At 50.1% G+C, this 27,515-nt stretch overlaps 1 protein-coding gene across 1 annotated transcript in view; it reads right to left on the bottom strand.

Annotated features, from left to right (window-relative positions):
• BPIFB4 (BPI fold containing family B member 4) overlaps nt 1–21,698 on the bottom strand; it is a 28,665-nt gene extending 6,967 nt beyond the window's left edge. The window contains exons 1-13 of the mRNA XM_027622831.1: nt 21,593–21,698; nt 20,715–20,777; nt 19,703–20,222; nt 18,667–18,771; nt 17,710–17,853; nt 14,797–14,860; nt 14,278–14,338; nt 13,092–13,183; nt 11,284–11,487; nt 8,531–8,584; nt 5,523–5,693; nt 3,009–3,076; nt 531–573 (exon numbers count right to left, since the gene is read on the bottom strand). Of these exons, the coding sequence (XP_027478632.1) occupies nt 531–573; nt 3,009–3,076; nt 5,523–5,693; nt 8,531–8,584; nt 11,284–11,487; nt 13,092–13,183; nt 14,278–14,338; nt 14,797–14,860; nt 17,710–17,853; nt 18,667–18,771; nt 19,703–20,222; nt 20,715–20,777; nt 21,593–21,698 (1,695 nt within the window). The remainder of the gene's footprint in view (nt 1–530; nt 574–3,008; nt 3,077–5,522; nt 5,694–8,530; nt 8,585–11,283; nt 11,488–13,091; nt 13,184–14,277; nt 14,339–14,796; nt 14,861–17,709; nt 17,854–18,666; nt 18,772–19,702; nt 20,223–20,714; nt 20,778–21,592) is intronic.
• Nucleotides 21,699–27,515: the final 5,817 nt, after the last annotated feature.

Here is a 27,515-nt window from a genome sequence, read left to right as displayed (position 1 = left end):
GGTGGTGTGGGGGGACCCAATAATCAGCAAAGAAACGAGCAAACAGGACCAAACCCTAGAATCTGAGTGTCTCAGATTAGAAAGGCAGAGTTCCAGAGCGTGGTGGTAAAGTGGTGGCTAGGAATAAATCCAAACCTATTTGCGGAGGCTCAGAGTGGGTTGGGGCTGTTCAAGATTACATGGGAGTCAGTGGCAAAGCCAACCTCCCACCCCCAATACAGAAAGGCAGGGGTCCTGTAGGACATGGCTGCCCCTAGCGCCTCCCCACCCCGGAGTGGAGGGATTTGGGCCAAGTGGCCTCCATGGGAGTAGTCAGTTAAAATGGGATGGCCTCACAGGCAGAGTTGGATCTGGGAGTCTGTACCCAGCCCCTCCCTGGTTTTGCGGGCCTCCGTTTCCCCACCTGGAACTGAGGCCTGACAGAGATGATGTCAATGCTTTGGCATTCGCCAAATCCCTGGGCCCCAGCCAGCCACACGGGGATGCCATTCCCAGATGATCTTGCCCTGGGGGCTGAGCTTAGTACTTACATCAAAGTTGCCTACATTTGAGGTTCTGAGGTTGAGGTGAGTCCTGCCGAGAAAGCAAACAGCCCGTTAGAAATAGTGATTGCCTGAGAATCATAAGGGGTTGTATTGCAATAAACTGTCAGAAGCCCCTCCACCAACATCCTCACAAAGACCTCTCTTGACCCCTAGGGGTAGTTAAGAAGAACAGTGTTGAGCTCCACGGAGTGAGCACCAACTATGTACTTAGGCATGGCGCTCGGGCTTTTATACCATACACGGTAGCCCCCAGGTTCCGTTGTCCGTGGGCTCAGGGACCCGCGCTCAGCTGCAGTCGGGAAGAGAGGAGCCCCCTTCTGGCCCTATTAGGAGAAGGTCAATAGTAGTCTGACATTTCGTCACATTCACCTGACTTCCCCTCATCACGTGGTCACGTGGGCATTTTTTTTCATCTGACATCATCACAAGAAGAAAGGTGCGTATAGAGATGCCTGGGTGTCTCTGTCAGTTAAGTCAGGATTCTGGCTCAGGTCATGATATCAGGGTGGTGAGATCGAGCCCCGCGTCGGGCTCTGCACCGAGCACGGAGCCTGCTTCTCCCTCTCCCTCTGCTCCCCCCCAGCCTGTGCTCTCTCTCTCTCTCTCTCTCTCTCAAATAAATAAATAAGTAAAATCTTAAAAAAAAAAAAGAAGGGTGAGTATAGTACAGTATTTTGAGAGAGATGACATTCACGTAACTTGTATTACAGTCTATTGTTACAATTGTATCTTATTTGTGAGCTGCTGTTGTTAATCTCTTAGGGCGCCTAAGTTATAAAGTAAATGATACCACGGGTATGCATGCAAGGCAAACACAGTGTAGCTAGCATGTGGTACCAGCGGCACTTTCAGGCACCCACTGGGGGGTCCTGGAACTTACCGCCCGTGGATCAGGAGGGACTGCTGTACGTAAGGTTCAGATCATAGCTGTGACACTTACTGGCTGTGGGTCTTTGGCCAAGTACTTACCCTCTCTCTGCCTCAGTTTCCTCCTCTGCAAAGTGGGTGGCTGCGAGGACTAAATGAGCAATCCAAGAGAGCCTGTGCCTGGTACAGGGTGCGTGCCACGAACCCAGGAGTGATCGTCCTCACCTCGCTCGATCCTTTCGTGACCCTCTGGGAGGGGAACCTGAGGCTCCAGGGGACCTCGCCATGGCTACAGAGCTCAGGAGACAGAGCCCAGGACTCGTGCTCTGAGATGCACTCTTGGCTGCCGTGCTATTCTGAGGAGGGGGCCCGAGGTCGGGGTTCGAGGTCTCTCTCTGCCCTTGCCCGGGGACCATTGGACCAGACCACTGGAGCCCCCGTGCATCCGGCAGCACAGAAACCAGTGAGCCTTCTCAGGGGAGAAGCCTGCTTCGGTTGTGTTTTATTGCCGACTTCCACTGCCTCCCCTCCTTCCCCCTAGGTCACTCCCGCCACAGCCCCGAGCTCTTTCCTGCCCCTCAAAGTTTGCCTGCCCTGTTCTTGCTGCCTGAACCGTGCCCCCCTCCACTGGCCCCTTCTCCTCATCCAGGCCTCAGGTCAAGCATCACCTCCTTAGAGACTCTTGCATGGCTCTGATTCATATCCTATCCTGAGTAATTCCCATTGTTGGGCTTGATAAATACTTGTCGTAAGAAGAACAACTTACAGTGAACTAGGCACGTGCTGACAGTTTTACATACAATCTCATTTATCTCGAAGTAGGAATGATAATTGTACTTACTGCCATAGGCTGACGTCAGGAATGAAATGAATGGAGACACACTTAGAGCTTAGCTCAATGCCTGGCACATAGAGAGCATCCAACAAATAACAGCTGTTCTCATGAGTCCTACGAGGTAGGGACTATTAGCCCCATTTTCAGATGAGAAAACTGAGTTTCGGAGAGGCAGAGTCACTTGGCCTATATCACACAGCCAGTCAGTGGTCACGTTAGGATTTGAACGTGTACCGCTTGGCTCCGGAGCCTGCACTTGTAATGGAGCAATGCAGCTCTGGGCCAGACAGACCTGGGCTGGCCCAGAGCCCCTCTCTGTACCCATGGTGTGGCCCTGAGTCAGTACACCCTCCTCTCTAAGCCCTAGTTGTCTCCTCTTTAAGATGGGAGAATGATAGCCCTGACCCCGCAAGGCCATTGCAAGGCTAAACAAGATCATACATACAAATACCTAGTGCAAAGCCGGGCAAATCATCATCACGCCCATCGTTGTTATTATTGTTGACGTTGTAGTTGTTGTTGGCAGTGGGTCCTTTCTGTGAAGCTCATGGCATCACCCACCCTGCCCAGCTCGAGCCAGGGCCCTTGGCAGTCACAGCCCAGTTTCACCCCTGCAGCCTCTGGGATTTACCCAGCCCTGACAGCCATGAAAGGGGACCTCTGGTGTCCTCCCAGGCATTCCTTCAGGAGCTGGCCCCAGGCATGGCAGCACCAAAGAGGCCCTTCTGAGCGCAGGAGCCCGAGTCCGCAAACCCCCTTACTTGTCCAGCTTGGCGTTGATCATGAGCTTATCTCCCTCCACGGAAAACATGGCCAAGAGTTCTGTGTCCTGGAGGAAAGGGGGTGACAATAAGGTGCCGCTGCGGGGCGGGCTGTGTGTGCCAGGTGCCGGCTAGGTGCTGCATTAACACAGGTTGTCTGTCCCCCGAGGTCTTGGTCAAACCTCCCTTTACGAACTGAGACCCCAGTAATGCTCCCTATATAATGGATATCCCCGCCCTGGAGAGAAGGGGTTGGGCGTAATAAATTGCCTACGTTCACTGAGAAGTGCGTTGCTTTCAAGTAAGTCAGCAGGGCTGTGTGAACGTCCCTCAGAAAGACACTGTCACGGGGAGCAGGGATTGCTTGGCTGGTGCGGGTGTCTGAGCTGTCTTGGGGTGGGGGGGGTGGCCTGCAGCCTATGAAGCTGCTCCAGATGAGCCACTGCAGATGGGATTGGGCATATCATCAATGTCAAGTGCAACTGCCCTACCCCCCCACCCCCAGCAGAGGGCATGAAAGGTCCAGACTCAACCCCTCTCCAGCAGAAGCCTGGAGTTACAGGAAATTTCCTCTTTACTTCCCTGCTTCTGCCACCGAATAAAATAAAAAATAAAATAAAATAAAATAAAATAAATAAAATAAAATAAAATAAAATAAAATAATAAAATAATAAAATAAAATAAAATAAAATAAAAAATAAAATAAAATAAAATAAAATAAAAAATAAATAAAATAAAATAAAATAAATAAAATAAAATAAAATAAAATAAAAAATAAAATAAAATAAAATAAAATAAAATAAAATAAAATAAAAAAGTCTTATGAAAAAAAAGAAGCTCCAACACATTCAGGTAATTAATTGGGATGATGGAGGACTGGATGCTCTGGGTGTGTATGGCAGGGACCCGCATGGGTGTGCAAAATCATCCCATCCATTCACGAACTGATGCCTGAAGGGTATATAGGATTTGACCAGGTGAAAAAGAGGGTGTGAGAGTGATCCAGGCAGTGGGAAGGGTATGTGCAAAAGCCCCGGGGCAGGAAAGAGGTTAGCGTTAGAGGGAAGAGAGAAGGCCAGAGAGTAAGGAGGTAAAAGGACCGCAGATGACTGGAGTGAGAAGGGGCCAGACCAAGCAGGGCTAGCAGGCTGGAGAGAAGTCATGGCTGCATCCTGGGGGCACTGGGGCGTCATGGCAGGGCTCTGAGCTGGATCATACAGCATTTGGGCTGTTGATGGAAAAATTTCCACACAGTAGGGACCAACAAACAAGGGGCAGCCATCTCCACTCCCTGGGTGAGAACCAGCCCTTTTAATCTGTCATCTGATGATGCCCAGAAAGGAACCCCAACACACCATGGCTTGGCATGCTCTAACCGAGAATACCCACTTCCTAGATTAGAGGTGGCTCATTTGCTCTTGAGCCCTGGGAGGAGAGCCTGAGAAGACACAGCAGATGGGACAGAACCCCAAGTGTCTGAATCTAAAGCTTTAACCACCAAGGGAGAAATGGCATTTAACACAGTACATTGCTTCAACAAATATTTACTGAGTACCTACTATGTGCTGGACCCTGTGCTAGGCTCTGAGGATCCTGTAGTGAAGAAGACAATGTGCATCTCTGCCCAATAGTAAACTAACAAGTGCATTGTACAGTGTCAGGTTAAGGCTATGAACCAAGTAAAGCAAGGGAGGCAGAGAGAGAGAGAGAGAGAGAGAGAGAGAGAGAGAGGGAGGCCAGGGATGGGGATATTTTAGACAGCTGGTCTTGGGAAGGTGGCATTTGAGCAGAGACCTAAAGGAAATGAAGAAGTGAGTCATGCAGACACCTGGAGAAAGAGTATTCCAAGCAGCAGCGGAAACAGCATATGCAAAGGCCCTGGGGTGGAACTCCACCTGGCATGCTGGTGAAAGAGTAAAAGAGTGAAAGAGTGAGGAGTTGAAAGGTAACCAGGGGATGATCTAGAAGAACTTTGTCGGTCATTGTTAGTGGATTGGCTCTTGTTTCAGGATTGAAAGGAGAAGTTTTGAGAAAAGGAGCCACATGATTTTAAGAGGATTCTTCTCTATGAAATAACTGGAAATTGTATTTGTATCTGTCTCCTGCTGGGTCCCAGGGAGATGCGAACCAGTACCATCTGCTTTGTTTCCCCTTTCTCCAGCATCTAGTAGAAAGCGTAACCCAGAGTAGGTGCTCAAAACAAATTGCTGAATGCATGAATTGCCACACCGTGCTCTACAACTTGTGAAGGAGCTCTTACGGTATGCCAGGTACTGCTCTGAGTGTCTTACTAATGCCCCGCTGCTATCCCCATAAAGTAGAGGAGAAAATCAAGCCCAGAGAGAGGGAGTGATCCACCCAAGGTCACATAGCTAGAAGTGCTGAAGACTGGATTTGAATCAGATCATCTGGCCCCATGTTTGGCTAGTACTCACTATGGTTGGTCCCATGGGGGTTTGAAGGGTTCTGGGGACTCCAGAAGATCACATGGCACCCCCCCCAACAGGTACTCACCACATCGATGAGGCAGATAGTGGTCTCGACGTCATTGGGCTGGGAGACCATGACCTCAGAGGTGGCGAACACCTTCACCAGTGCCTTGTCCTTCTGCAGTGTCACTGAAGGTGGGTTCGGCACCTGGATCCTGATGGTGAGTGGGCGGGACTCAGGGTACTGCTGGAACACCTGGGGGTGGACACCAGGCCAGAGTGAGTGGGGCCCTGGGGAGTGGGGGTGCCCAGTGGGTCATCAGCCGACCTCTAAACACATGGCCCAGGGTCTCAGACTGGGCACCCTCAGATCCAACAGCATCTCTCGAGCCCTACAAAACACATGCAGGGTCTCTGACCTGCTGCTGGGTTTGGGCAGGGGGGCTGCCGTCTCCAAGCCTCTCATGTAGGGTTACTGGAAGAATTAAATGTGGGGGTGACAGCAAAGCTCAATGCTTTGTCCGGAAATGCTCAGAACCTGCTGCTGAGCAAGATGGATTCGTCTGGACATTCATGATTGCATCGAATCATCGTAACAACTCCATGGGGTATTTTTTCTCCATGTTACAGATAAAAAAAACCTGAGGATCAAGCAAATTGTCTATGGCCGGCAGGAGAGCTGAGGTTCCAGCCCAGGTCTATGTTACTCAGAAGCCCAGGCCTCCCTCCTCTCCTGCTGCCTTTGGATGCCCCACCTGGAATGAGAAAGTTCACAGTTTAGGGGGCTTCACAGCGAAGTCCCAGAGCGAGACCTACCTGGATTGGCTGGGGTCTCTGGAGACCCACGGTGGGAGGAATCGGAGCCTGTTTGCTGCAAATGGACTCCCCAAAAGCTAATTAGCTAAAGGGACAATTCATCAAGCAATCAGTTCCCACATTTGCTGAATAACTGTTTTATCAAAAAATTTATTTTAAGGAATGCTCTTCTTTCTTCTTCTTTTTTAAGATTTTATTTTTAAGTAATCTCTACACCCAATGTGGGGCTCGAACTCATGACCCCAAGATCAAGAGTCACACACTCTTCTGACTGAGCCAGCTAGGTGCCCCTAAGGAATACTTTTCTTAAATATATTAAATTGACATAAATATGTGGGAAAAACTACAAAGTTACTTTGAAAAGAATTCCATGTAAATGGAAACTTCCACGTGCAATGCAGCAGTGTGGATTCTGGTCCTGAGAAGGCTCTATTTGTTTTCTTGAACACATTCAAGGTGAAATTCTTGTTTTTAAAGATTTTATTTATTTATTTGAGAGAGTGAAAGAGCACAAGAGGGGGAAGGGTCAGAGGGAGAAGTAGACACCCCACTGAGCAGGGAGCCCAATGCGGGACTCGAGCCCAGGACTCCAGGATCATGACCTGAGCCAAAGGCAGCCGCTCAACCAACTGAGCCACCCAGGTGCTCCAAGGGGAAATTCTTTTGAACGAACTGGGTCTATTGGCAAATCTAGTAAATTCAGCCAAATGACCACTTAGTGGATTCACCCTTTGGCAATCTGGCTTTTGACAAGTCAATGACTTGGTGAATTGGCTTTTCACAAAGGGATTTTCAAGATAGCTGGAGGGACCTACCCCAGCATACACAGTCTCCAACAATTAGCAACACCTTCTTCGCAGGGACGTGGAGAGTCCCCCTCAAACTCTCCCCACAGCAGCAGGAGACCCGGGATGCCCCTCCTCATTCTGATGAAGCCTCTCCTGGTGACTCCACCCCAGCCTAGGTCTCCAGGAGACGTTCCTCTGTGTCCAGCCTGAATCCTCCCCCTGCTGCAGACCCAGCCCCATTTCACGGCCTGAGTCCCTGCTCTAGCCCAGCTCTGCTGCTGCCTCGTTGTGTGACTTCTTTGAGCCTCTGTTTCCCTGTCTATAAAATGGATTGCTCCTCTCTTCCGGCCCCATTAATGCAGGGGAGGGAGGGTAATTAAAGCCAAATAAAAGAGTGCACTCTTAAATTTTTTTCATAAGCTGTAAGGTGCAGTGCACATAAGAAGTGGCGCAATAAATAAAAGGTCCTGTTGACTGAGGGCTCTCCCTGCCTCCCAGAGCTGCCACCATTCAGGACATTAGATAATGGTGCTCTGCCATTCAGCTTCCAACCACACGAGGGGGATAGTGACCATTTGTTGAGTTGGGTCTCCCTTCCTGCCTCTGAATTACAACCAGAAGCAGAACAGGTAGAACAGAGAAATGTCTAAAATGGTTCTAGATTACAGCAATCCTTCATACCTGCATGACACTTACTATGTAGGAAACTTTTTGCTTCCAGGTGCAGGGTAACAGGCTTGGGACCCGCACTGAGACAGGAACTGGGGTCAGAAAGGCCTTTGTTCCAACTGTACCTAGCTACTAACCTGACAAGAGTCCCACTTGCTCCCACCCCTTTAAAAAAGGTTTTGTTACTATTAGCAAGAACAATAACAGTGAACATTTATCAAATGCCTTCTCTGTGCCTACATTCAGATCCCAGGTTCACAGCCACACAGTGAAGTGGGCGTTGTTATCCTTTTTTTCCAGATGAGAAAACTCAGGCCTAGCGAGAAGTCATTTGCCTACGGTAGCATGGTTGAGACATGCTGAGCTAGAATTCAAAATCATGTTTGTCTACTCCAAAAACCTGGCTCTTCCCACCTGCATGTGCTCTGTGTCAGCATCTTTACATGAATTATCACCTCATCACCCTTAGTCTGTTAGATGAAGCTGTGGAGTGGGAGTTAGCATCCTTTTTTGACAGATGAGGAAGCTAAGGCTCAGAGATGTTAAGACTCTTGCCTGAAGACACACAGCAACGAAGTAGCCAGGCCAGGATTAGACCTGTGCAGGCCAGTCTACTGCTAGAGCTCAAGGTCTTTCCACCTCAACCCTCCATGCTCCCTCTCTCATAAGGATTTGGATACCACACTTTGCCACTGCACTCCTAAGGAGGGTGTCAGGTTGCCCCACCCTCGTGCTGAGTGTCTCCCCTTCTGACCCAGTTCCTGGGACAGTTGGAAGGAGGGTAGCGCTGAAGACAAGGGGACACATCTGTCTTACATACCTTGGGAATCAAAGCTCCCAGCGTGGAGGTGGTAAGAGGAGGAAGCTCTTCAAACTACAGGACAAGAAGAAGGGTCATGTGAGTCCCTGAGGTTATGGGGACAGATGGGAGTTGCTAACACAGTGATTAAACTCCTACACACCCTCAGACAACCAGTGGGGGGCATCTTCTTCTCCTTAAAGACCACTTGGGGGGCCCTGCCTGTCCAAAAGCAACCACCACACTGATCATGGTGGCTGTTTGTGGTTAAGTGGACAGGGCCAGCCACTTAAGCTCACCACAGACCTGACTCTTTCTCCTCTAAATGTAATTCTTGATTAAAACAAGGTGAGCATCAGTGAGTCCACGTGCATAACTCAGTGTCCACTAAATGCATAATTCTGCCATATCTTTGAACAACCTGTACTATTATTTACTTAATGTTTTCTTTCAACTGACTTGCTTTTGAAAACCTCAAATACTAAAAAATGGAAAGCCAGTACCATTTGACAGAAAGAAATGGCCACTGGAAAAGCAAATACAACAAAAACGAAATAATGCCATTACATTCTGCTTGGATATCATTGTCTGCGGAGGGCTATGGCTGTGAGTTCTGTTCTCTCTGAGTTAAAAAGAGGATGCTTAAAAGTGCAAGAGAGGGTCAACTACATACGAGCACTAAACGGAGGCTTTCCTCTTGATGGAACCAAGAAGGACACAATTCATATGGTATTTTTTTTTTTTAGAACATCTTATTCTTAGCAGATAGACATAAATTTATGGAGTGAAATGTCATGTTTCCAAAAACTTAAATTGTTCAACAATAGCTAGCTAGCTAAGTAGATGATAGATAGGTTAGATAGATGGATGAATGGAAGGATGGATGGATGAGAAGAGGGATAGATAGAAGGATGGATGCATGGATGGATGGATGGATGGATGGATGGATGGATGGACAGATGGATGGTTAGATAGACAGATGGAAGGATGGGTGGGTGGATGGATGGATGGATGGATGGATGGATGGATGGATGGATGAGAAGAGGGATAGATAGAAGGATGGATGGATGGATGGATGGGTGGATGGTTAGATAGATAGATGGAAGGATGGATGGGTGGATGGATGGATGGATGGATGGACAGATGGATGGTTAGATAGATAGATGGAAGGATGGATGGGTGGATGGATGGTTAGATAGATAGATGGAAGGATGGATGGGTGGATGGATGGATGGATGGATGGATGGACAGATGGATGGTTAGATAGATAGATGGAAGGATGGATGGATGGATGGATGGATGGATGGATGGATGGACAGATGGATGGTTAGATAGACAGATGGAAGGATGGGTGGGTGGATGGATGGATGGATGGATGGATGGATGGATGGATGAGAAGAGGGATAGATAGAAGGATGGATGGATGGAAGGATGGGTGGGTGGATGGATGGATGGATGGATGGATGGATGGATGGTTAGATAGACAGATGGAAGGATGGATGGGTGGATGGATGGATGGATGGATAGATGGATGGTTAGATAGATAGATGGAAGGATGGATGGGTGGATGGATGGATGGATAGATGGATGGTTAGATAGATAGATGGAAGGATGGATGGGTGGATGGGTGGATGGATGGATGGGTGGATGGTTAGATAGATAGATGGAAGGATGGATGGGTGGATGGATGGATGGTTAGATAGACAGATGGAAGGATGGATGGGTGGATGGATGGATGGATGGATAGATGGATGGTTAGATAGATGGAAGGATGGATAGGTGGATGGATGGATGGATGGATGGATGGATGGATGGATGGATGGATGGTTAGATAGACAGATGGAAGGATGGATGGGTGGATGGATGGATGGATGGATGGATAGATGGATGGATGGATGGATGGATGGATGGATGGTTAGATAGATGGAAGGATGGATGGGTGGATGGATGGATGGATGGATAGATGGATGGTTAGATAGATAGATGGAAGGATGGATGGGTGGATGGATGGATGGATGGATAGATGGATGGTTAGATAGATAGATGGAAGGATGGATGGGTGGATGGATGGATGGATGGATGGATGGATGGTTAGATAGACAGATGGAAGGATGGATGGGTGGATGGATGGATGGATGGATGGATGGAAGGATGACTGGATGGACAGAAAGATGGATGGAAGGAAGGAAGGATAGAAAGATGGATGTATGGATGAGTAGATGGGTGAGTAAGCAGATGGTTGGGTGGATTGGTATACATGAAGCAAATATGACAAAATATTAACTGGTGAATCTGGGTGAAGGATATTTGGGCATTAATTGTGTTATTTTGTAACTTTTCTGAAGGCTTGCAATTTTCACAAGAAAAGGTTTGGAAAGAAAATTACTCTGGATCATACCTTATTCTTATATATGATTTAGTTTTTTAATATCAATGTTTACCAAGTAAAAGGATTCTAAGCATTTATATTGGTATACATATATAGGAATATATATCATGCTTTTAAAGAAGGATTGGCATAGAATTAAATAGAACTGAATATGATTTGATGTTATTTCATGCCCTGGCTGTGAGTCACCTAAAATCACCCTAGGCACCATGCTTTGGTAAACACTGACAATTAATACACGTCCGTGAGTGGGAAATGAGTGAGGGATGGACTGTCTACTACTGTGCTTGCTTTAAAGCAATCTCCCCAAGTCTGTGGGGACTAGACAGGATCAGTGGGGAGCTCTTTGTTGCCCAGCCCACCTCTCAGTGGGGCCGTGACTCACCATGCCATTGGTGATGTCGATATCCAGTGCCCCCTGCTTCTGCAGGAGGGCCAACACTGAGCCCAGGAAGTTGGCAGAAATGGCCAGTTGCGAGTTGGTGTTGTTGCCCATGGGGGGCAAGTCTGGCATCTTCTGTCTGGGAGACACGGCTGGCCGCCCCAGTGGATAGTCAATGAGCTCTCCTCCAGCCTCCCCAACCAGAGTCTGGAGAAGCAGAGAGGAAAGGGGTCACAGGGAGGGGTACAGGGAGATGAGTGGAGGAGGAGGCTGAGACTGGGTGAGGTCCTGAATCTGCCACCAGGCAGCCTTCCTCGATTAAACCCACTGGGACTGAGTTACCCTTTCTTTTATGGCCCCCAGCTCTCCTTCATTTGTGATGGAATGGAACCTCTTGCAGTTCTCACTTTATGACCACTTACAGCCATCTTTTGCTTTCAATACATGTGTGACATAGATTCTTCCCCACTCCGTCCTGCCAAAACGAGTCAGCATGTTTCTGAATCTGCAAAATGCCATGGCATATCTACACTCAAAAGACCAGACACGTTTCCACAGTCGGCAGATGCTGTGTGGTCTTCCCCGGGGACTTCTCCACCTCATGGAGAGTCACTCTGTCCCTACTGCCCGGGTCAGGCCCCACCACCATCTCATGACCCCCACCATGGCACCTTCCCACACCCTGTTCCCTCCCCCACACTCTTCTCTTGTTATGGCCCACTTATCTGGCAGATCTCAGCTTAAGTGTCACTTCCTCCATGAAGCCCTCCATGACCTCCCTGGGTACATCGTATCTCCTTGCTTCAGGCTCTGATATCCTGGGACCCTCTTTCACGATCTTTGTGTCTTTGAGTGACTCTTGGATGGCCTATCCCCTCCAATAGGTTGTAAGCTCCATTAAGGCAGAGATCTTACCTTGTTCACCAATGCCCCTCCAGTCCCAGGCCAGAGTCTGGCAAACAGCAGGTAACCAACAAATATCTCTTGGACGGCTATTGTTTATGAATAGACTAGGTGTGCCTGTATATGTGTGCACAAGTAGGCTATGTCTGTGGCAGCTTGGGTGTGCACCTGCAGCTCTGTATCTGATTGAGCATTGGGCGGGGGGGAAGCATCCATGTTGGTACAGCCCAGGGGGAGCACCCATGCGTGTGCCCCTTGCAGTTAGGGGCCAGATTCGGTGGTGTGCCGGAACCAGCTCATGCCAGCTCATAAGCACTCTTGTGACATTCTATGCTTGTCTTCCCAACTCTTCACTCAGTGATATCAAGTTGGTAGCTTGAAATGGGCCACGGTGGCAGTATTTAGACAATGGAAATCAGCTAATGCTACAAATCAGGACTTTTTTTTTTTTTTTTTTTTTTAAATCACGGATTGCCAGTTGCTAGTGATAATCAGCACTCTACTGGCCGGATTCATTCCTCCAGGAAACCCAAGTCCGTAGTAGCAGAAGGTAGACTGCTTGGGTTTAGATCCCAGGCTCACATTTATTTGCTGTGTGACCTTGGGCAAGTGGCTTAACTTCTGTGACTCTGTTTCCTCAATAAGAGTTCACCTTATTATGTCATATGGTTGCTGTGAGGATAGACTGAGTTAATCTACATCAAACACTTAGAATGTGCCTGGAAAGCAGTAAGCACTTGGTAAGTGTTGGCTGTGATTGTGTTTTCTGATGCGGCTCCTAGAAGGTCCTCAAGTCATCAAAAGAGGGTCCTGTTCAAACGTTGCTTCGCAGACATTGAGTAAAAGCCCATGGGCCTGGCGCTCACACCCGTGCCCACCTCCCCTTGCCCCGAGGCCCCGGCACTCACATTGAGGTCCAGCTCCAGGAATTCCCCAGTCACAAGCGGGAGGCTGGAGAAGGTATACTGGACACTTCCCAATATCCCCAGAGGAACCAGAGCTGCAGGCAAACGTGGGGGTCACGGGGAGTCCCCTTGACCTCCCGAGATGACTTCCCTCCTTGTGCCCCAAAGCAGGCAGAGCAGCAAGGCTCCAGATCCAGACAGCATGAAAAGAGCCAGAGTTCTTGGTTCAAATTCCAGCTCTGCCTCTTCCTTGCTGTGTGACCTTAGGCAAGACACTGCACCTCTCTGAACTCCAGTTTCCTCCTCTGTAAAATAGGCTTAATATAACTCCTTGGACTATACTGTGGGGTCCATGAGGGTCTGGATATCGATAAGCTTTGTAAACTGTGAAGGACTGTGACCAGGGAAGATGTTTTAAGGTTCCATAATGTGGTGCTTAGTTGAAGTGGGGATTTCCCTGACTGCTTGTGACCAACAGCTGCATCATCTGGGCTCTTCCTCCCTTGTTCCTGGCCACAAAGGGAGAGAACTTTACCTGTCTGGGAAAGCCATCCTCAAACTGCTTGGGGTCTCGAGAGATGGGACTGCTACCCCAGAAGGCTGTGCTGTATTGCTGCAGAAACTATAGCCCCTCATAAGTCAGGTGCCTCCATTATGTTGTGGTCTATATGAAAGGAGATCCCTGGAACATGCCGTGTGTGAACTGCACAACTATATGGGGCAGGTTTGCCTTCAGGAATGTTCACTCAGAAATCTTGGATCATGGGGTGGTGTTGGAGCCTGGTTCTGAGGACCTGGACAGTCTCCACGGTGTCTCCTGCTCTTCACTCTCCAAACCCTCTGCGGGATGAAGCCAACCCCCCATTGTAGAGATGAGGAGCCTGGAAAGTCTTTCCAAGTCCACACCGTTGTCAGGGCAGAGCCAGGACTCAAACCCAGCCTCCCTGTCCCAGTCCAGAGCCTGAGCCTCCAGGCCAGATGGGAGGCTCCTTCCTCTGGGGGGATGTCTGGCCAGGTAGCCTCTCTCTTGTGGCATCAGCCGCACCACACTCTGAGGGCCTGAGTGGGTGTGCCCCCACCACCCTGGACCCTCCTCCCAGACATGCTATGTCCCCAGTGCTTTCCATGGCTGGGCCCAGATCAGGGCTGGCAGATGTCGGCTGAATGAAGCAAAGCAGGAAGGACTTACAGTCCACGAGACCCAGCTGGTCGTTGACAAGACCCAGCACCACGTCCACGATGGGGCAGAGCTGTAAGGGGAGACGGCATGAGGTTCCAGCGATGGGGCTAGGGTTGGGGAGGGGAGCAGGAATACTGACAATAGCTAACATTTACTGCCTGCTTGCTCTGTGCCCTGCACGGTCCTCCCCGCAACCCTATGGGGAAGGCTCTCTCCTAATCCCCATTTTATAGCTGGGAAAACCAAGACTCAAAGAGGGCATATGACTCACGCAGCTCGCAAGTGCCCGAGCCGGGACTCAAACCAGAACTGTGTGACTCTTAAGCTCCACTTCCTTATCCCTTCACTAATCTGTCCCTCCATGGTCCTCCAGGTCCTCCCCAGACCCCCAAGAACATGTTCCAGCCCTCTGGCTCCCTCCATCCCTCTGGGTCACCTGCATGCCCACAGGGATGGGGGCTGGACTGTGGTCCCTCAGTCTGGGGAAAGTCTGTGCTTCTAGCTTCCCATCCCGGGATGGGTTCTTACCAAGTCAGGGAGGACGTTGGCCAGCACTCGGTTCACTAAGTTGTCCACGAGGTTGGGGAGAAGCCTGAGGAGAGAGGAGTGGAGGGGAGGAGGGAGCTCACCAAGCTTGTCCACACTTGGGGTCCCTGGCCAGGCCCTGAACAGCGAGAACTGGGAAATTGTTCTGAAAGCCAGAAGGACAGTGGCTGGGCCTGCCTGGACAGGTGACCCTGGCAAATTGCTTGGCTTTTCATTCAACATTCACTCGTTTGTCCATCCATCCATCCATCCATCCATCCATCCATCCATCCATCCATCCATCCAACAAACAAATGCTCCTTGAACTCTGCAATGGGTCAGGCCCGATTTATGGTGCAAAGTCGTTCCCTCCTGCTCATTTGCCCCTCAGTGGGCTGCTTGCTGCCGCTTTGTGCCGTCTTCCTAAAGGGAAATGAATGTATTACTTGATTCAAGCACCTAGCACAGTGTCTGGTGCATAGTAGGTGCTCAATTAATGTTTGTGGGAGGGAGGGGAGGAGAAACCTGGCCAGCAAAATGTGCTCATGTGGTCCGCAAGAGGAAATGAGTTGTTGGTGTTGAAAAGCTTGGGACATGTGATCGGTTCTACAGATAAAGAAACGGGTCCGGAGAAGTGGTCCAGAGCAAATTCTAAGTCCATACCAGCTGTAAACTAACTGTCCTAACCGGTTAGTTGAGAGGGGGAGGAGATCACGGTGTTGATGCATAGACAAGACACAGAGATGGACAGACAGACTTGTAAGGCAAGCATGTGTTTCCCGAGGCCCCTCAGCGACGAGAAGGTGAGTGAAACATGTGTCACTCACAGAGTGTCACGGACAGCTTGGCCCCTTAAAAATCCATCTGTCTCTGCCCCCACTGAACACTCCCTGTGTCCACCCACGTTGTAGCTGACCGTCCAGTGCTTGCCAGTTTGACAGAGCAAAGAATTTCTTGAGATCGTGTCCTAATTAGAACATTCCACTATGCATTTTGGTCTCCTTTTCAAGTGGATGCACACCTCGAGGGGACTTGTCTTGGTTCCAATTCTCCTTGGAGGGTAAGACCCTTGAGAATGCACCTGCACGTTTACCCATGCATGGGTGCGTGTGTGTGTCTATGTGTGTGGAGGAGGGATCATCTGAATTTAATCTGTGTACATTCAGGGCACAGACTGTTTTCTCTTTCTGGGAAATTATCTGGCGGATACATCAGCCCATGTTTAAAATGTATATAAACAGTTATTCATTGCAACCTGTTTGTCAGAGCAGAAGATTAGGCAGATCGCCATGTCCCCGCCCCAGGGGACAAGACAAATACATGGTGTTTCGTCCAGACAGTGGAATAGTACATGGCCGTAAAAACGACAAGGAAGCTCTCAAGGTTCAAATACAGAAAAATCTCCAAATAGAGTAAATGAAAAAGACAAAGTGCAAAATGGTGTTTATAGGATGTGCCCATTTGTGTTAAAAGGAGGGCTGGGAATGAGAATCCACATTCATGTTTGCTTCATTTGTAGAAAGGAATTGGAAGGAGAATCAAGAAAGAAGCACAGTGAGCTTGCTGGGGAGGGGCAGGTGGGAAGCAGGGTGGGAAGGGGGCTCTTCAGTCTGTGCCTTTTAATTTTTTATATATATTTTTAAAGATTTATTTATTTATTTTAGAGAGAGAGAGCAGGAAAGGGGCAGAGAGAGAGAGAGAGAAAGAGAATCTCAAGCAGACTCCCCGCTGAGTGCATAACCCAATGCGGGGCTCAATCTCATGACCCTAAGATCATGACCTGAGCCGAAATCAAGAGTCAGACGCTCAATCAACTGAGCCGCCCAGGTGCCCCTATTTTTTTTTTTATATTTTGAACCATGTATTACCAAATATATTTCCTAGTGAAAATGTGAATGTAAAAATCTGTGAGGTTTCTGGGTCTCTACCTCCTCTCCTCACCAAAATATCAGGGACCAATTTTCTCTGTCCTTACCTACCCTAGAGCAGAAACAAAGACTCAGAGAAGCTCACATGAATCAGAAATTCTTGAGTTCAAGTGGCATAATGAGTTTTTCTACTTTTGAAGTCTAGGTAGATGGGGCGTCTGGGTGGCTCAGTTGGTTGGGCGACTGCCTTCGGCTCAGGTCATGATCCTGGAGTCCCGGGATTGAACCCTGCATTGGGCTCCCTGCTGAGCAGGGAGTCTGCTTCTCCCTCTGCCCTTCCCCCCTCTCATGTATTCTCTCTCATTCTCTCTCTCTCAAATAAATAAATAAAATCTTTAAAAAAAAAAGTCTAGGTAGGATGAGCACTAGGTAGGAGAAAATATTGATAACACAGGAGGGGAAGGAGTAGGGGGTCAGAGGTCTCGAAGAGAGAAGCCGAAGAAGCATTTCCCATGATGAGGGCCAGGGAGTGAAGAGAAAAGGAAGCTCTGAGCGGCCCTGATGTGCCCTCATCCGAGACCATTACCTGGGGACAGCATACCCCTCAATACATGGACACTTGAAACCTCTCTGGACAGAGTATGGGGACTTGGCCACTTTATGAGGAGGGCATAACAGAAAAAACCCAACCCTTAACCAAGGTTGCATTGGACAGAACCCATTGGGACATTTCCCCATGAGTTAGGGCTCCAAGAGACACAAAACTCCTGCTAGACATATATTCAGAAAACTCTTAAAATGTACCAGATTCTGTACTGTTTTGCATTCATTATCTCAATTCCAAAGGGAAAAAAATTACCCCCATTCCACAGACAAAGAAGCTGGAGCACAGAGAGGGCAACAGAGTTGCTCAAAGTCACACAGCAAGGAATAGTGGAGCTGAGGTTTGGACTGAAGGCTGCTCCTAGAGCCTTTACTCGTAACCATATGATTTGTCAAAGACCACTTCACCATCCCCTAAGGCACTCCACTGCCCACTGGTACTCACCCTCGAAGCAGCTTGACTTTGATACCCCCCAGGAGGGTGTCACATCGCTCAATAACTAGCCTAGGGTAGCCCGTGCGGTCCATGGTCAGCCGGACCTTGGCAGTGATGTTCACTTCCACAGCGATGTCCAGGAAGCCAATGAGACTGGAGGAGATCATGGGGCCGGTGAGACTGTGAGTCAACCTCGACTGCCAGGCAGTTCAGCTTCATTCAGTTCTACACAGCACCTTGCACCTTGGCCTCTGTGCTTGCTGTCCCTGCCTCTTTCTTTTGTGCATCTATTATGCTCCTTGCTCATCTCCAGGGGTCCCAAACCGGAAGGCTTCCCTGGTCCCTCTACATATGTGAACAAATTCTATCTCTTCCTTAGTCTATGAGAGCTTCCTTCAAAGACTAGGAATAGGGGTCAATAAATGAACTCTATACATAAATTCTGGTTTCCAAGGTGACTACCCATTGACCTAGCTTTATAGACGTGACCTCATCCCATGGGCAGAAATCAACACAAAAGTCCACTCTGTGAGGTTCTCGGATAAGCACCTACTTTGTGGCAGGCACTCTTCAGGGAGACATTTGCTTGCCTTCCTTCACCTGTGGCCACAGCCACCTGGAAAAGGAGGTGTCTTTATGTCCATTGCAGGAGAAGACACTAAGGCTCAGTGACATGAAGGGGCTGACCCGAGGTCACACAGCTTTAAAGAGAGTCAGGATTCAAACCCAGGCTGTCACCTGTCTCCAGGCTCCCAGAGCTTAACAACCATGCAGGCTACCTTCACGGCTGACAAGATGACCTGAGCCCAAAAGTATAAGCCACATACTGGTAACACATTAGGTCTTATTATTCCCCCCATATTATGGACAAAGAGACTGAGGTACAGAGAGGGGAAATGACTTGCCCACGATCTCCCAGCCAGGATGTAGGGTGATGGGGGCCCCTCCAGGGCTGAGGGTACATACCTCTTCCCGTTGATGGCCACGCGGGTGTACAAGCTCAGGTAGACACCCACACCAGGCAGGAGCCTCACGGACACCCGGGGGAGGGTCAACTCCACGATGCGCAGCCTGCATAGGACCCGGGGTGGTGAGATGGGAGTCAGCCCCACTGCCTGCCACCCCTCGCCAGGAGTGCCCCGTCTCACACCACCCCCCTTCTCTGTCCTGCATTCATTCCTCCTGACCCTAAAGAGACCTGAGGTTTGTGGCTAGAACTGGGAGAACACAGAGAAGTGAAAGAGAAAGAATACCATGACCCACCTTCCTATTGGCTGGAGACGCACTGTTTACATTTCCATGTATTTCCTTTGGATTTTTTTTTTCTTGTAAAGATGCCATTCCCTCTATTGTCCCTGCCCCTCCTTGCCTGCTTCCTTCCTACATATTCTCAGATTTCAGATTAAGACCCTCTTCCTCCAGGAAGCCTTCCCTGACCTCCGCCATTATACACATCCCTATTTCCCCCCCGAACTGCTTGCCGGTGTTACAATTGTATGGTTATTTTCAGGTGTCTTTATGAAAGCCCATATACCCCATCAGCCTGCAAGCTCTATGAGGACAAGAGATGTGTCTTTTGGCTAACCATGTGGTCGCGTGCTCAGTGCCAACACAGTGGCCTGCACGTAGGAGGAGCGCTAAGTATTTGTTGAATTAGATAGTGAATGTGAGGAGGGGGCCGGACACAGCTGAAATTACTATATATGTGTAGTTTTAAATCCTTGGGTATTTTCCACTTTGTGACTATGACCATTCTACAGATGAGGAAATCAAGACTCAGAGTGACAAAAAGTGTGGCCCAGAGTCACACACATATATAAACGGGTGAGCTGAGACTCACATTCAGGAACGCTTAAGGACAAGACCCCGAAGCCATACAACTTGGGGCTCTCAAGACCTCCAGTCCTGAGGCCAAGCCTTGAACTCCAGACCCCTGGGTGTGATCACCTGGCTTGTAGGTTCATCATCTGGGCTTGATAGGGAGAGCCTGGCCCCTCCTTACCCGGTGATGCCCTGCACGGTGCTGAGGATGCCACCCTCGCCGAGGACGCCCAGGACTCCACCTCCTCCAAGAAGTCCTCCATCGCCAAGGAGACCACCTCCACCGAGCAGGCCACCTTGGCCCGACAGGATGCCATTGGCTGCCAGCATGCCCCCAGTGCCCAGCAAACCACCTGGGCCCAGCGCCCCAGTGGCTACACCGGGTGGGATCTCTCCAGGCCACAGCTCTCTCCGGTGAAGCCTGCCCACGGCTGTTGCAACTTCGTCCGACCTGTACCGCCCACGGCCCCTGTGGCCGCCATATGCATTCACCGCACTGCGGTAGTCGCCATTTCGGAGGTCCCTGATGATTTCATCTGACTCAAGGATCTCACCGTATCTGTATTTGCCCCCCAGCTGAGCGGTATTGTCATTGGTCTCGATGTGACCATACTTGTAACTACCGCCAAGCTGGTTGCCATTGGTATATTTTGGGGGGCGCTCTCGGACATGGAAATCGTTGTAGGGAACACCACCAACACCTCGGGGGAGTTCAACGTGTCTGTAGTCATTGTAATGGTGTCGGCCACCGCCCAAAAGACCACCACCACCACCACCCAGGAGACCACCACCACTGCCACCCAGCAGACCACCACTGCCCCCCAACAGGCCCCCACCACTGCTGCCTCCACCACCCAATAAACCTCCCCCAACCCCACCCAACAGGTCATCTTCACCCCCTCCACCCCTTCCACCAAGCAGGCCCCCCAGAAGACCACCACCCCTACCACCACCACCACCACCACCACCACCACCGAGTAGCCCCCCACCACTGCCACCCAACAGCCCCCCACCCCTGCTGCCACCACCACCCAATAAGCCTCCCCCAACTCCACCCAACAGGTCACTACCACCCCCTCCACCCCCACCACCAAGCAGGCCCCCCAGAAGACCACCGCCCCCACCACCTCCACCTCCATTTCCACCAAGCAGACCCCCCAGGAGCGGTCCGCCACCATCACTACCAGCTTTACCCATGGGCATCTCTCTCAGGGCTGAGCGGAGAGCATCACTCTGCTGTAGGGTGCCCGAAATGGCTGCAGAGAAGCAAGGGTACCAGTCAGGGCTTTCTCCCACAGCCCCCGGGTGCCACCGCTGGAGCACCGCTCGGCTCTCTGGGCCATTTTTCCTAGTGGTAAAACTTCAGAGTCGAATGGGAAGACGCCTCCAGACCAATCCAGCCCTGACATCCCAGCAAGTTCACTAGCTGCTGACCTTGACCTGCTCTCACTTTAACTAGATTTCACATCATTCACCAAACCTGGAAAGATTTTCTTCTTCATCCTCGCTTTCGAGTGCTCCATACTTCAGGGCTTATAAACCTGCTTAGATGGGAGTCAGGGCAGGGAGTGTCTTCATTTGCCAGCTGACAAAAATGAGGTCCCAAGAATTAAAGGCAGGAATAATTTACAGCTCCTACATTTGAGGGCCTCCCATGTACGAGGAACTGTGCTAAGTTTTCAAAAGGCTTTCTCATTCATCCTCATATCTGTCCTCTGCGATGGGGCCAAAATCACATCGATTTTGTAGATAAGAAAACTGAGGCTCAGAGAACTCAAGTTGTGGACTTAAGTCCACACAGTCAGTATTTGAGCCCCAGGAAGGCTGACTCCAGGACCCCAAGCTCTTAGTCACTGCTGTCTACTGCCTCAGCTCTGAAGTCCTCAACACGCTGTCTTGCACACAGTAAGTGCTCAGGAAATGGTAGCCAAAAGCAGAAGGGGGAATAATTTACCCATCCACCTGATGCAGAATCTGCCAGTGACGAAGAGGGTCCTTGGGAACCTCAGAGCTGGCTGGACAGCCCTGCCCACCCCATGTCACCCCTAACCCCCTGCAGGCCTGGACTCACCGTTGTGCAGCACGTCTTTGGTAACCCTGAGGACAGTGTTTGTCTCTTGGTGCGTGCCACAGACAGCTGCCACAGACAGAACAGCCACACACCAGGCCGTCCACATGCTGGCGCAGCTTCTGTGCTGAGGAGACAGTGCATCAGAGGGCTGTGGCTGGGAGTCACCACCCTGGCCAGCAGGTGGAGCTAGGCACCCCCTGCCAAGAGTCATACTAGCACCCCGAGACTGAGGCGGAGGGGATGTACTGAGGTCACACATGGGGCAGGTCCAGAATTCTCAATACCACCTTCTAAGTTTTTCAAAATGAAATGAATCTGGAGACATAAAGCAGATTCATTAACCAAACCATCCTAGAGCCATGGATGTCTCATTATCCCCCAAGATGAAATTTCCAAATGGAGCATCAGGGAGAGGAGTCATGAGGATTCCAAAGTAGCACCTAGTAGCAGACAGCTTCTAGAGGAAATCTCTCCAGCATCTACCCCACTGTTCATCCACCAATCCATCCATCCTCCCACCCACCCATCTTTCCATCCGTCCATCAATTTATCCGTCCATCTATCCTCCCACCCATCCACCCACCCATCCATTCTTCCATCCATCCATCCATCCATCCATCCATCCATCCATCCATTCATCCATCCCATCCATCCGTCCATCCATCCATCCATCCATCCATCCATCCATCCATCCATTCATCCATCCCATCCATCCATCCATCCATTCATCCATCCCATCCATCCATCCATCCATCCATCCCATCCATCCATCCATCCATCCATCCATCCATCCATCCCATCCATCCATCCATCCATCCATCCATCCATCCATCCATCCATCCTTCTATCAGTTCATCCACCTATCAGCACATTCATCTAGCCACCCTTTCAAATCATCCAGCCAGCCAGAAAACACTCCTACCTCTTTGGAGGAGAGAGTTCTACAGCATGTAGTTAAGATTAAGGGCGCTGGATCAGAGCTATCTAGGTTCTAATCCTTAGACAAGAGACTTTACCTTTTTGAACCTCTGCCTCCTCATCACTAACACATTCTTTCTGGTATGCAGTAGACACTCAATAACAGCAGCTGTTGTTACTGTCTTGGTACTATTATTTCAGAGCCCTAAGGAATGGGTGTGGAGTGTTATGAGACTGGGGAGAAGGAAAGCATGCATTTTGGGATGAGCTGCTCAGCCTCTAAGAAACTTTATATTGCTGCCTCCATGCCCTGCATGCCTTAACTCTGCACTCTTCACTTCTGTCACTCCGTTAATTCAGTCTACCCAGTCGTCAGCCTCAGAGGATCATTGACTCCCCTCTGGGCCAAACTGTGAAATCACTAGCTTCAGCCCCCTCCACTTGCATACCCTCTTTTCTTCTCCCGGCCACCACTTCTCTTGAAGTTCACAAAGCCCCCAAGGTTTTTCCCCCACTCCCACCTACTTCTGGAATATTGGAAGCACTCACTTATACTAGAATATGAGGACTAATATGTGCAACAATGTATTTTTTTCTGGCTTCTTTACCTCATCCTAACCTACTGCCTAGAAAGTTCTGTGTACAAAGAGGGATCACCATCTTCAGTTAAAAAGATGGACACCAAGGGAGGGATTTCTGTCAAGCAGCTGAGGAGTCTCAGAGAAGTAGCAAAGGTGCCAGGTACCCCAAATCCCTTGGTAATATAAGTGCAGCTCTGTTAACTCACGTAACTGGTGTGGCTCAGGCCCTTTTGTTGATCCCTGAGAGCTCTCCTGACTGTGTCCATGTTATAGGCAAGACCACAGAGGCTCCCAAGGCCTCAGCCTCCCACTACCCAGACACTGCATGGGGAAGGGGCCCCTCCTTACCCCTGCAACGTCCCTGCAGCTCAGGCTTGAGAGGTCCTATTCACTGGGCCCTCTGCTTTTGGCTGAGTCTAGTTACAGGCCAGCCTTATATAGCAGTTGGGTCGGAGCCCAGACCTAGAGAGGGAAACACCATGTAATTATGAGAGATTGGAATCCAGATGTGCTCTGCAAAGCGGGCATTGAGCCCCGAAACCACAAAGGTTTGCGGTTTGTGGTTAATTCTGAGAGCTATGTTCAGCTCTGGATAGTGTCACATGAGCTGAGGTTTATCAGCCTCTGGTCTCGGCACATTGCTGGAGACTCCAGCGAGGCAGGCCCCCAGATGGGAGAACTAGAAACACCTACAGACGCATCTGGTTTCCAGCTCTAAGTCAGGCACTGCCCGCTCCAGTTGGCCTGGGCAGCCAGGAAGCACCCCGGGACTGGACTCAGCGTCGGGCTGACTCAGGTTCAAACTCAGGCTCAAGCCCCAACTCACTCTATGACCTTGGGCCAGCCATTTCCCTTCTCTGTGCCTCTCATCATTTCCATCTGTTAAATGGGTATAATGCCTGCCTCCCGGGACAGATTGGAAGATTCAGGGAGATGCATATAGGTCTGACTCTTCAAACTTGGGGCTGGTGTGATGAGAACAAGTAAGTGGGCTTCTTTTGACCTGCAGAAGATTTTCTCCCAATCTTTCATTATGAAATATTCACACATACAACAAAGTTGAAAGAATTGTACCCTAAAGACCCATATACTTGTCACCTTCCACCCATTAGCACACTGTTCTTCCTGCTCCATCACATATCGACCCACGCATCCAAGAATCTGTCTTTTTAAAAAAATGTATTTCAAAGTAAACTGCAGGGAACAGTACATTTCCTTCTGAACACTTCAATATGCATGCCATTGTGACTCTTTTCTGTGGATATTAAGTTTACCTACAGTGAAATGCACCGATCTCAAGTGTTTATTTGTTGAATTTTGACAATTTTATACAACCTTGTAGCCCACACCCCTATCTCAGTATAGAACATTTCCATCACCCCAGAATGTTGCCTCCTGCCCCTTCCCAGTCAATGCCTCAGAGGCAGCCACTGCCCCTCCAAGACCCTGCCCCTGTAGGGAATGAATGAACGTGAGCTCTCATTCCCCACTGAGTGAGGAGGTCTCCCAGTCTTTGCTTCCCACCCACCCCCAGCCCCCATCGGGGTCCTGCCTCCATGTTTCATTGATGCCACCCCCTCCCTGCCCCCACCAGGTCCTCCTGAGAACTCCTCGGGGGGTGAGGGGGCATTTCTATCTCCCCGTCAAGATCTGCTCTCCAATCAGGCTGAGAATAAATGTGTTTCCCTGAATTCTGCGAGGAGATTGCTTCCTCCTCCCTCCCTAGAGGCAATGGGGGCATCGAGTTCTGCCAAGCTCACTGTCATCACTGGCCCCTGGGCCTGCCCCACTCAGGGACTCAGTTTCCTCATCTGCAGTGGGTGCATCACTGAACAGGTTTTGGAGCTGGATGCTGGATTTGAATTCTGCTGCCATTGCTCTCTGAGCCTCGTTTCTTCGGGTTTGAGATGATGACCCGGAATGGGTCCGCCTCCAAAGGGTGTTGTGAGGATTGAGGGATTTAATCACACAGGAGGTACTTAGCAGGTGGCATTTTTATCCCCATCATCTGGGTCCCTGCTGGTTCCACATGGCAACAAATCTGAGCAATCCATGAATGGTGTGAGGAGGGGCTTTAGCCCCAGCCCTGGGCTACCTGATCATTTGTGGCTCTAGGGCAGGGACCCCGAGAAACACACATACCTGCGTTCCCCCCATGTCTTATCTGCTCTCTCCACCCCACACAAGCCCCTCTCCAGGCCCTCAGTCTGGCCATCGGAGAAACAGGCATAAATGCACTGCCCTAGCTGGGTTTGGAGGATTACACAGGAGACATCTGGAATGTGCCTGGAGACTCGTGGGGGCTCAGTACACAACAGCCCCCTTTTTGGCTCCCCATTGTCTGGCATTGAGTGTGATATAAATCCTTGTTAAACCAATATATTCCCTTTTAAAATGGAAATAGAATGCAAGAGGGCAGTGGTGCTCTGTGCCCCCCCACCCCCCCACCTCCCAGGTCCCCGCAGCGACCAATGAGCACTGGGAACTAGAGGGCAGAGCACACGGGAAGGCAGTTGGCTATTGTCCGTCACCTGAGCCTCCATGCCCTCCCCGGTCCTGAGACCAGCCAGACCCTGGTGGCCATGAGGCTGGCCTGACCCCTGGGGCCCCAAGAGGATTAGCACTACTTTGGCGCCAGGGAGATCACCTGGGATTAGTGTCCAAAAGGCACCTTTGTCTGAGGCTGAAGCAACCAGGCCCTGGGAGGTGACGGACTCACCCAAAGGTGACTCAGTCGTGCAGGGGGCCATGTGGGGGGCTCAGGCAGGGAGCTGAGGGACCAGGAAACAGAACCAGTCCCATTACCGCCCCCTCCTTCAGCCCAGTCTCTCTCATGAGCTGTCAGCTGCCAGGGCTGCAAGGGGGCTGCCCATGGAGGGACTCTCTACACATCGTATTTCATCCCCCTGGTCTAAGTGCAGAGGTTCAGAGCCTGGGCTCTGGAGTCAGGGAGCCCGGGTTCAAATCCTGGCCTTGTCACTTCCTAGCTGTGTGGCCAGGGGCCACTTAACCTCTCTGTGCCTCAGGGTCCTCAACTACGGATTGAGGGTAAAAACAGCTCCTAGAAAGCAGGGTTGATTCAAGTAGTCGAAAACATAATGTATCTAAAGCACTTGGAACAGGAAACAATAAATGCAGCAAGCATTTTATAGCATCACAGGGAAAAGCCCAGGCTTTGGAACTAGAGTCAGAAGGATCTGGTTCAAATCCTGGCTCTATCACTTAGGGGCTGGCCAGTTCCATTTCTCTGAGCCTGTTTCCTCCTCTGTAAAATAAAGCCATCACATCCACTGATTATGGTCGCTGTGGAAATTGACTGAGGTAAGAGGTATTAAGCATGTAATGCCAAGACTGATATACGCCACTGTGACTCTTTTGGGAGATAGTGTTGCCCTGGGCAAACCAGGCCTATGCTCAGTATCTTGGAGATAAGCTGCTCAGTGGAGATAAGCTGCTCTCACGGCTACCCCATGAAGCCACAAGACTCACTGTGATAAAGCAATACCATCCCTGACTTTGCAGCGCTCTTGGTCAAGTGGGAAAATTGGACTGGGGAGCAACAACCCAGTGGTGGGCATGATAATGGACCCTGCCTATAGCATGGTGCGGCTGAAGATTGCAGGTGCCCTGCGTATGGAGGGCTGGCAAGAGTTTGTCAGGCACACTTGGGCGAGGGGCGATGCTCCAGGAAGAGGGAAGCGCCATGTGAGGCCCTGGGTACACAGCACACACATCTACCACATACCAGGCACTTTTTTCTGTACTTCATAATGATTTTCTCATTTAATCCTCAAATGACCTATGAATGAGTCCTAGAGTGTTCCCATTTCACAGATGAGGAGCCTGAGGCACAGAGACCACTCTGCTCCTTCTCCATGCTCCCAGAGGAATTGGCTGAGGCCAGGTCATGGGCAGCCTTGAATGCCAAGCTGGGATTTTGGATGACTTCCTGTTGGCCGTGAGAATCCAGACAATGGAGGGCTGTCAGTGGTACTGAGATGGCCACATGAGGTCAAGGAAGGGCTGGAGGAGGTTGGGATGGGAGAGGGGAGGGAGGAGTAGAGGAAGGTTGCTGAGAAGGCAGAGCCATGTAGCAGTAACCTGAGCTCACCATCCTAAGTGCTGGGTAACCCGCAAAACCTCATTACTATCATCCGCAAGTTACTGATGAAGAGATCAAGAGTCAGAGGGATTGAATGATTTGCCCAAATCCCACATGGCTAATGTGCAGTTGGGATGGATTTGAACACAGACAGCTAACTTGGGTCACTCATTTAACTATTGCCCTGTTCTGGGTGGGAGTCAGGAGACAAGGGAAGTGAGAAAAGAGTCAAAGCTAAGTCCCAACACGTCACTTAGCACCGGGCTTGGCATACAAGCCAACAGGGGCCGATACCTCTAGGGTGAGTGGATGGGATGGGGAA

This window comes from Zalophus californianus, chromosome 8, assembly GCF_009762305.2.
Source record: "Zalophus californianus isolate mZalCal1 chromosome 8, mZalCal1.pri.v2, whole genome shotgun sequence".
Classification (NCBI taxonomy): Eukaryota; Metazoa; Chordata; class Mammalia; order Carnivora; family Otariidae; genus Zalophus; species Zalophus californianus.
The sequence above is the reverse complement of the archived record's forward strand: the minus strand, read 5'-3'. Positions and strand labels throughout refer to the sequence as shown.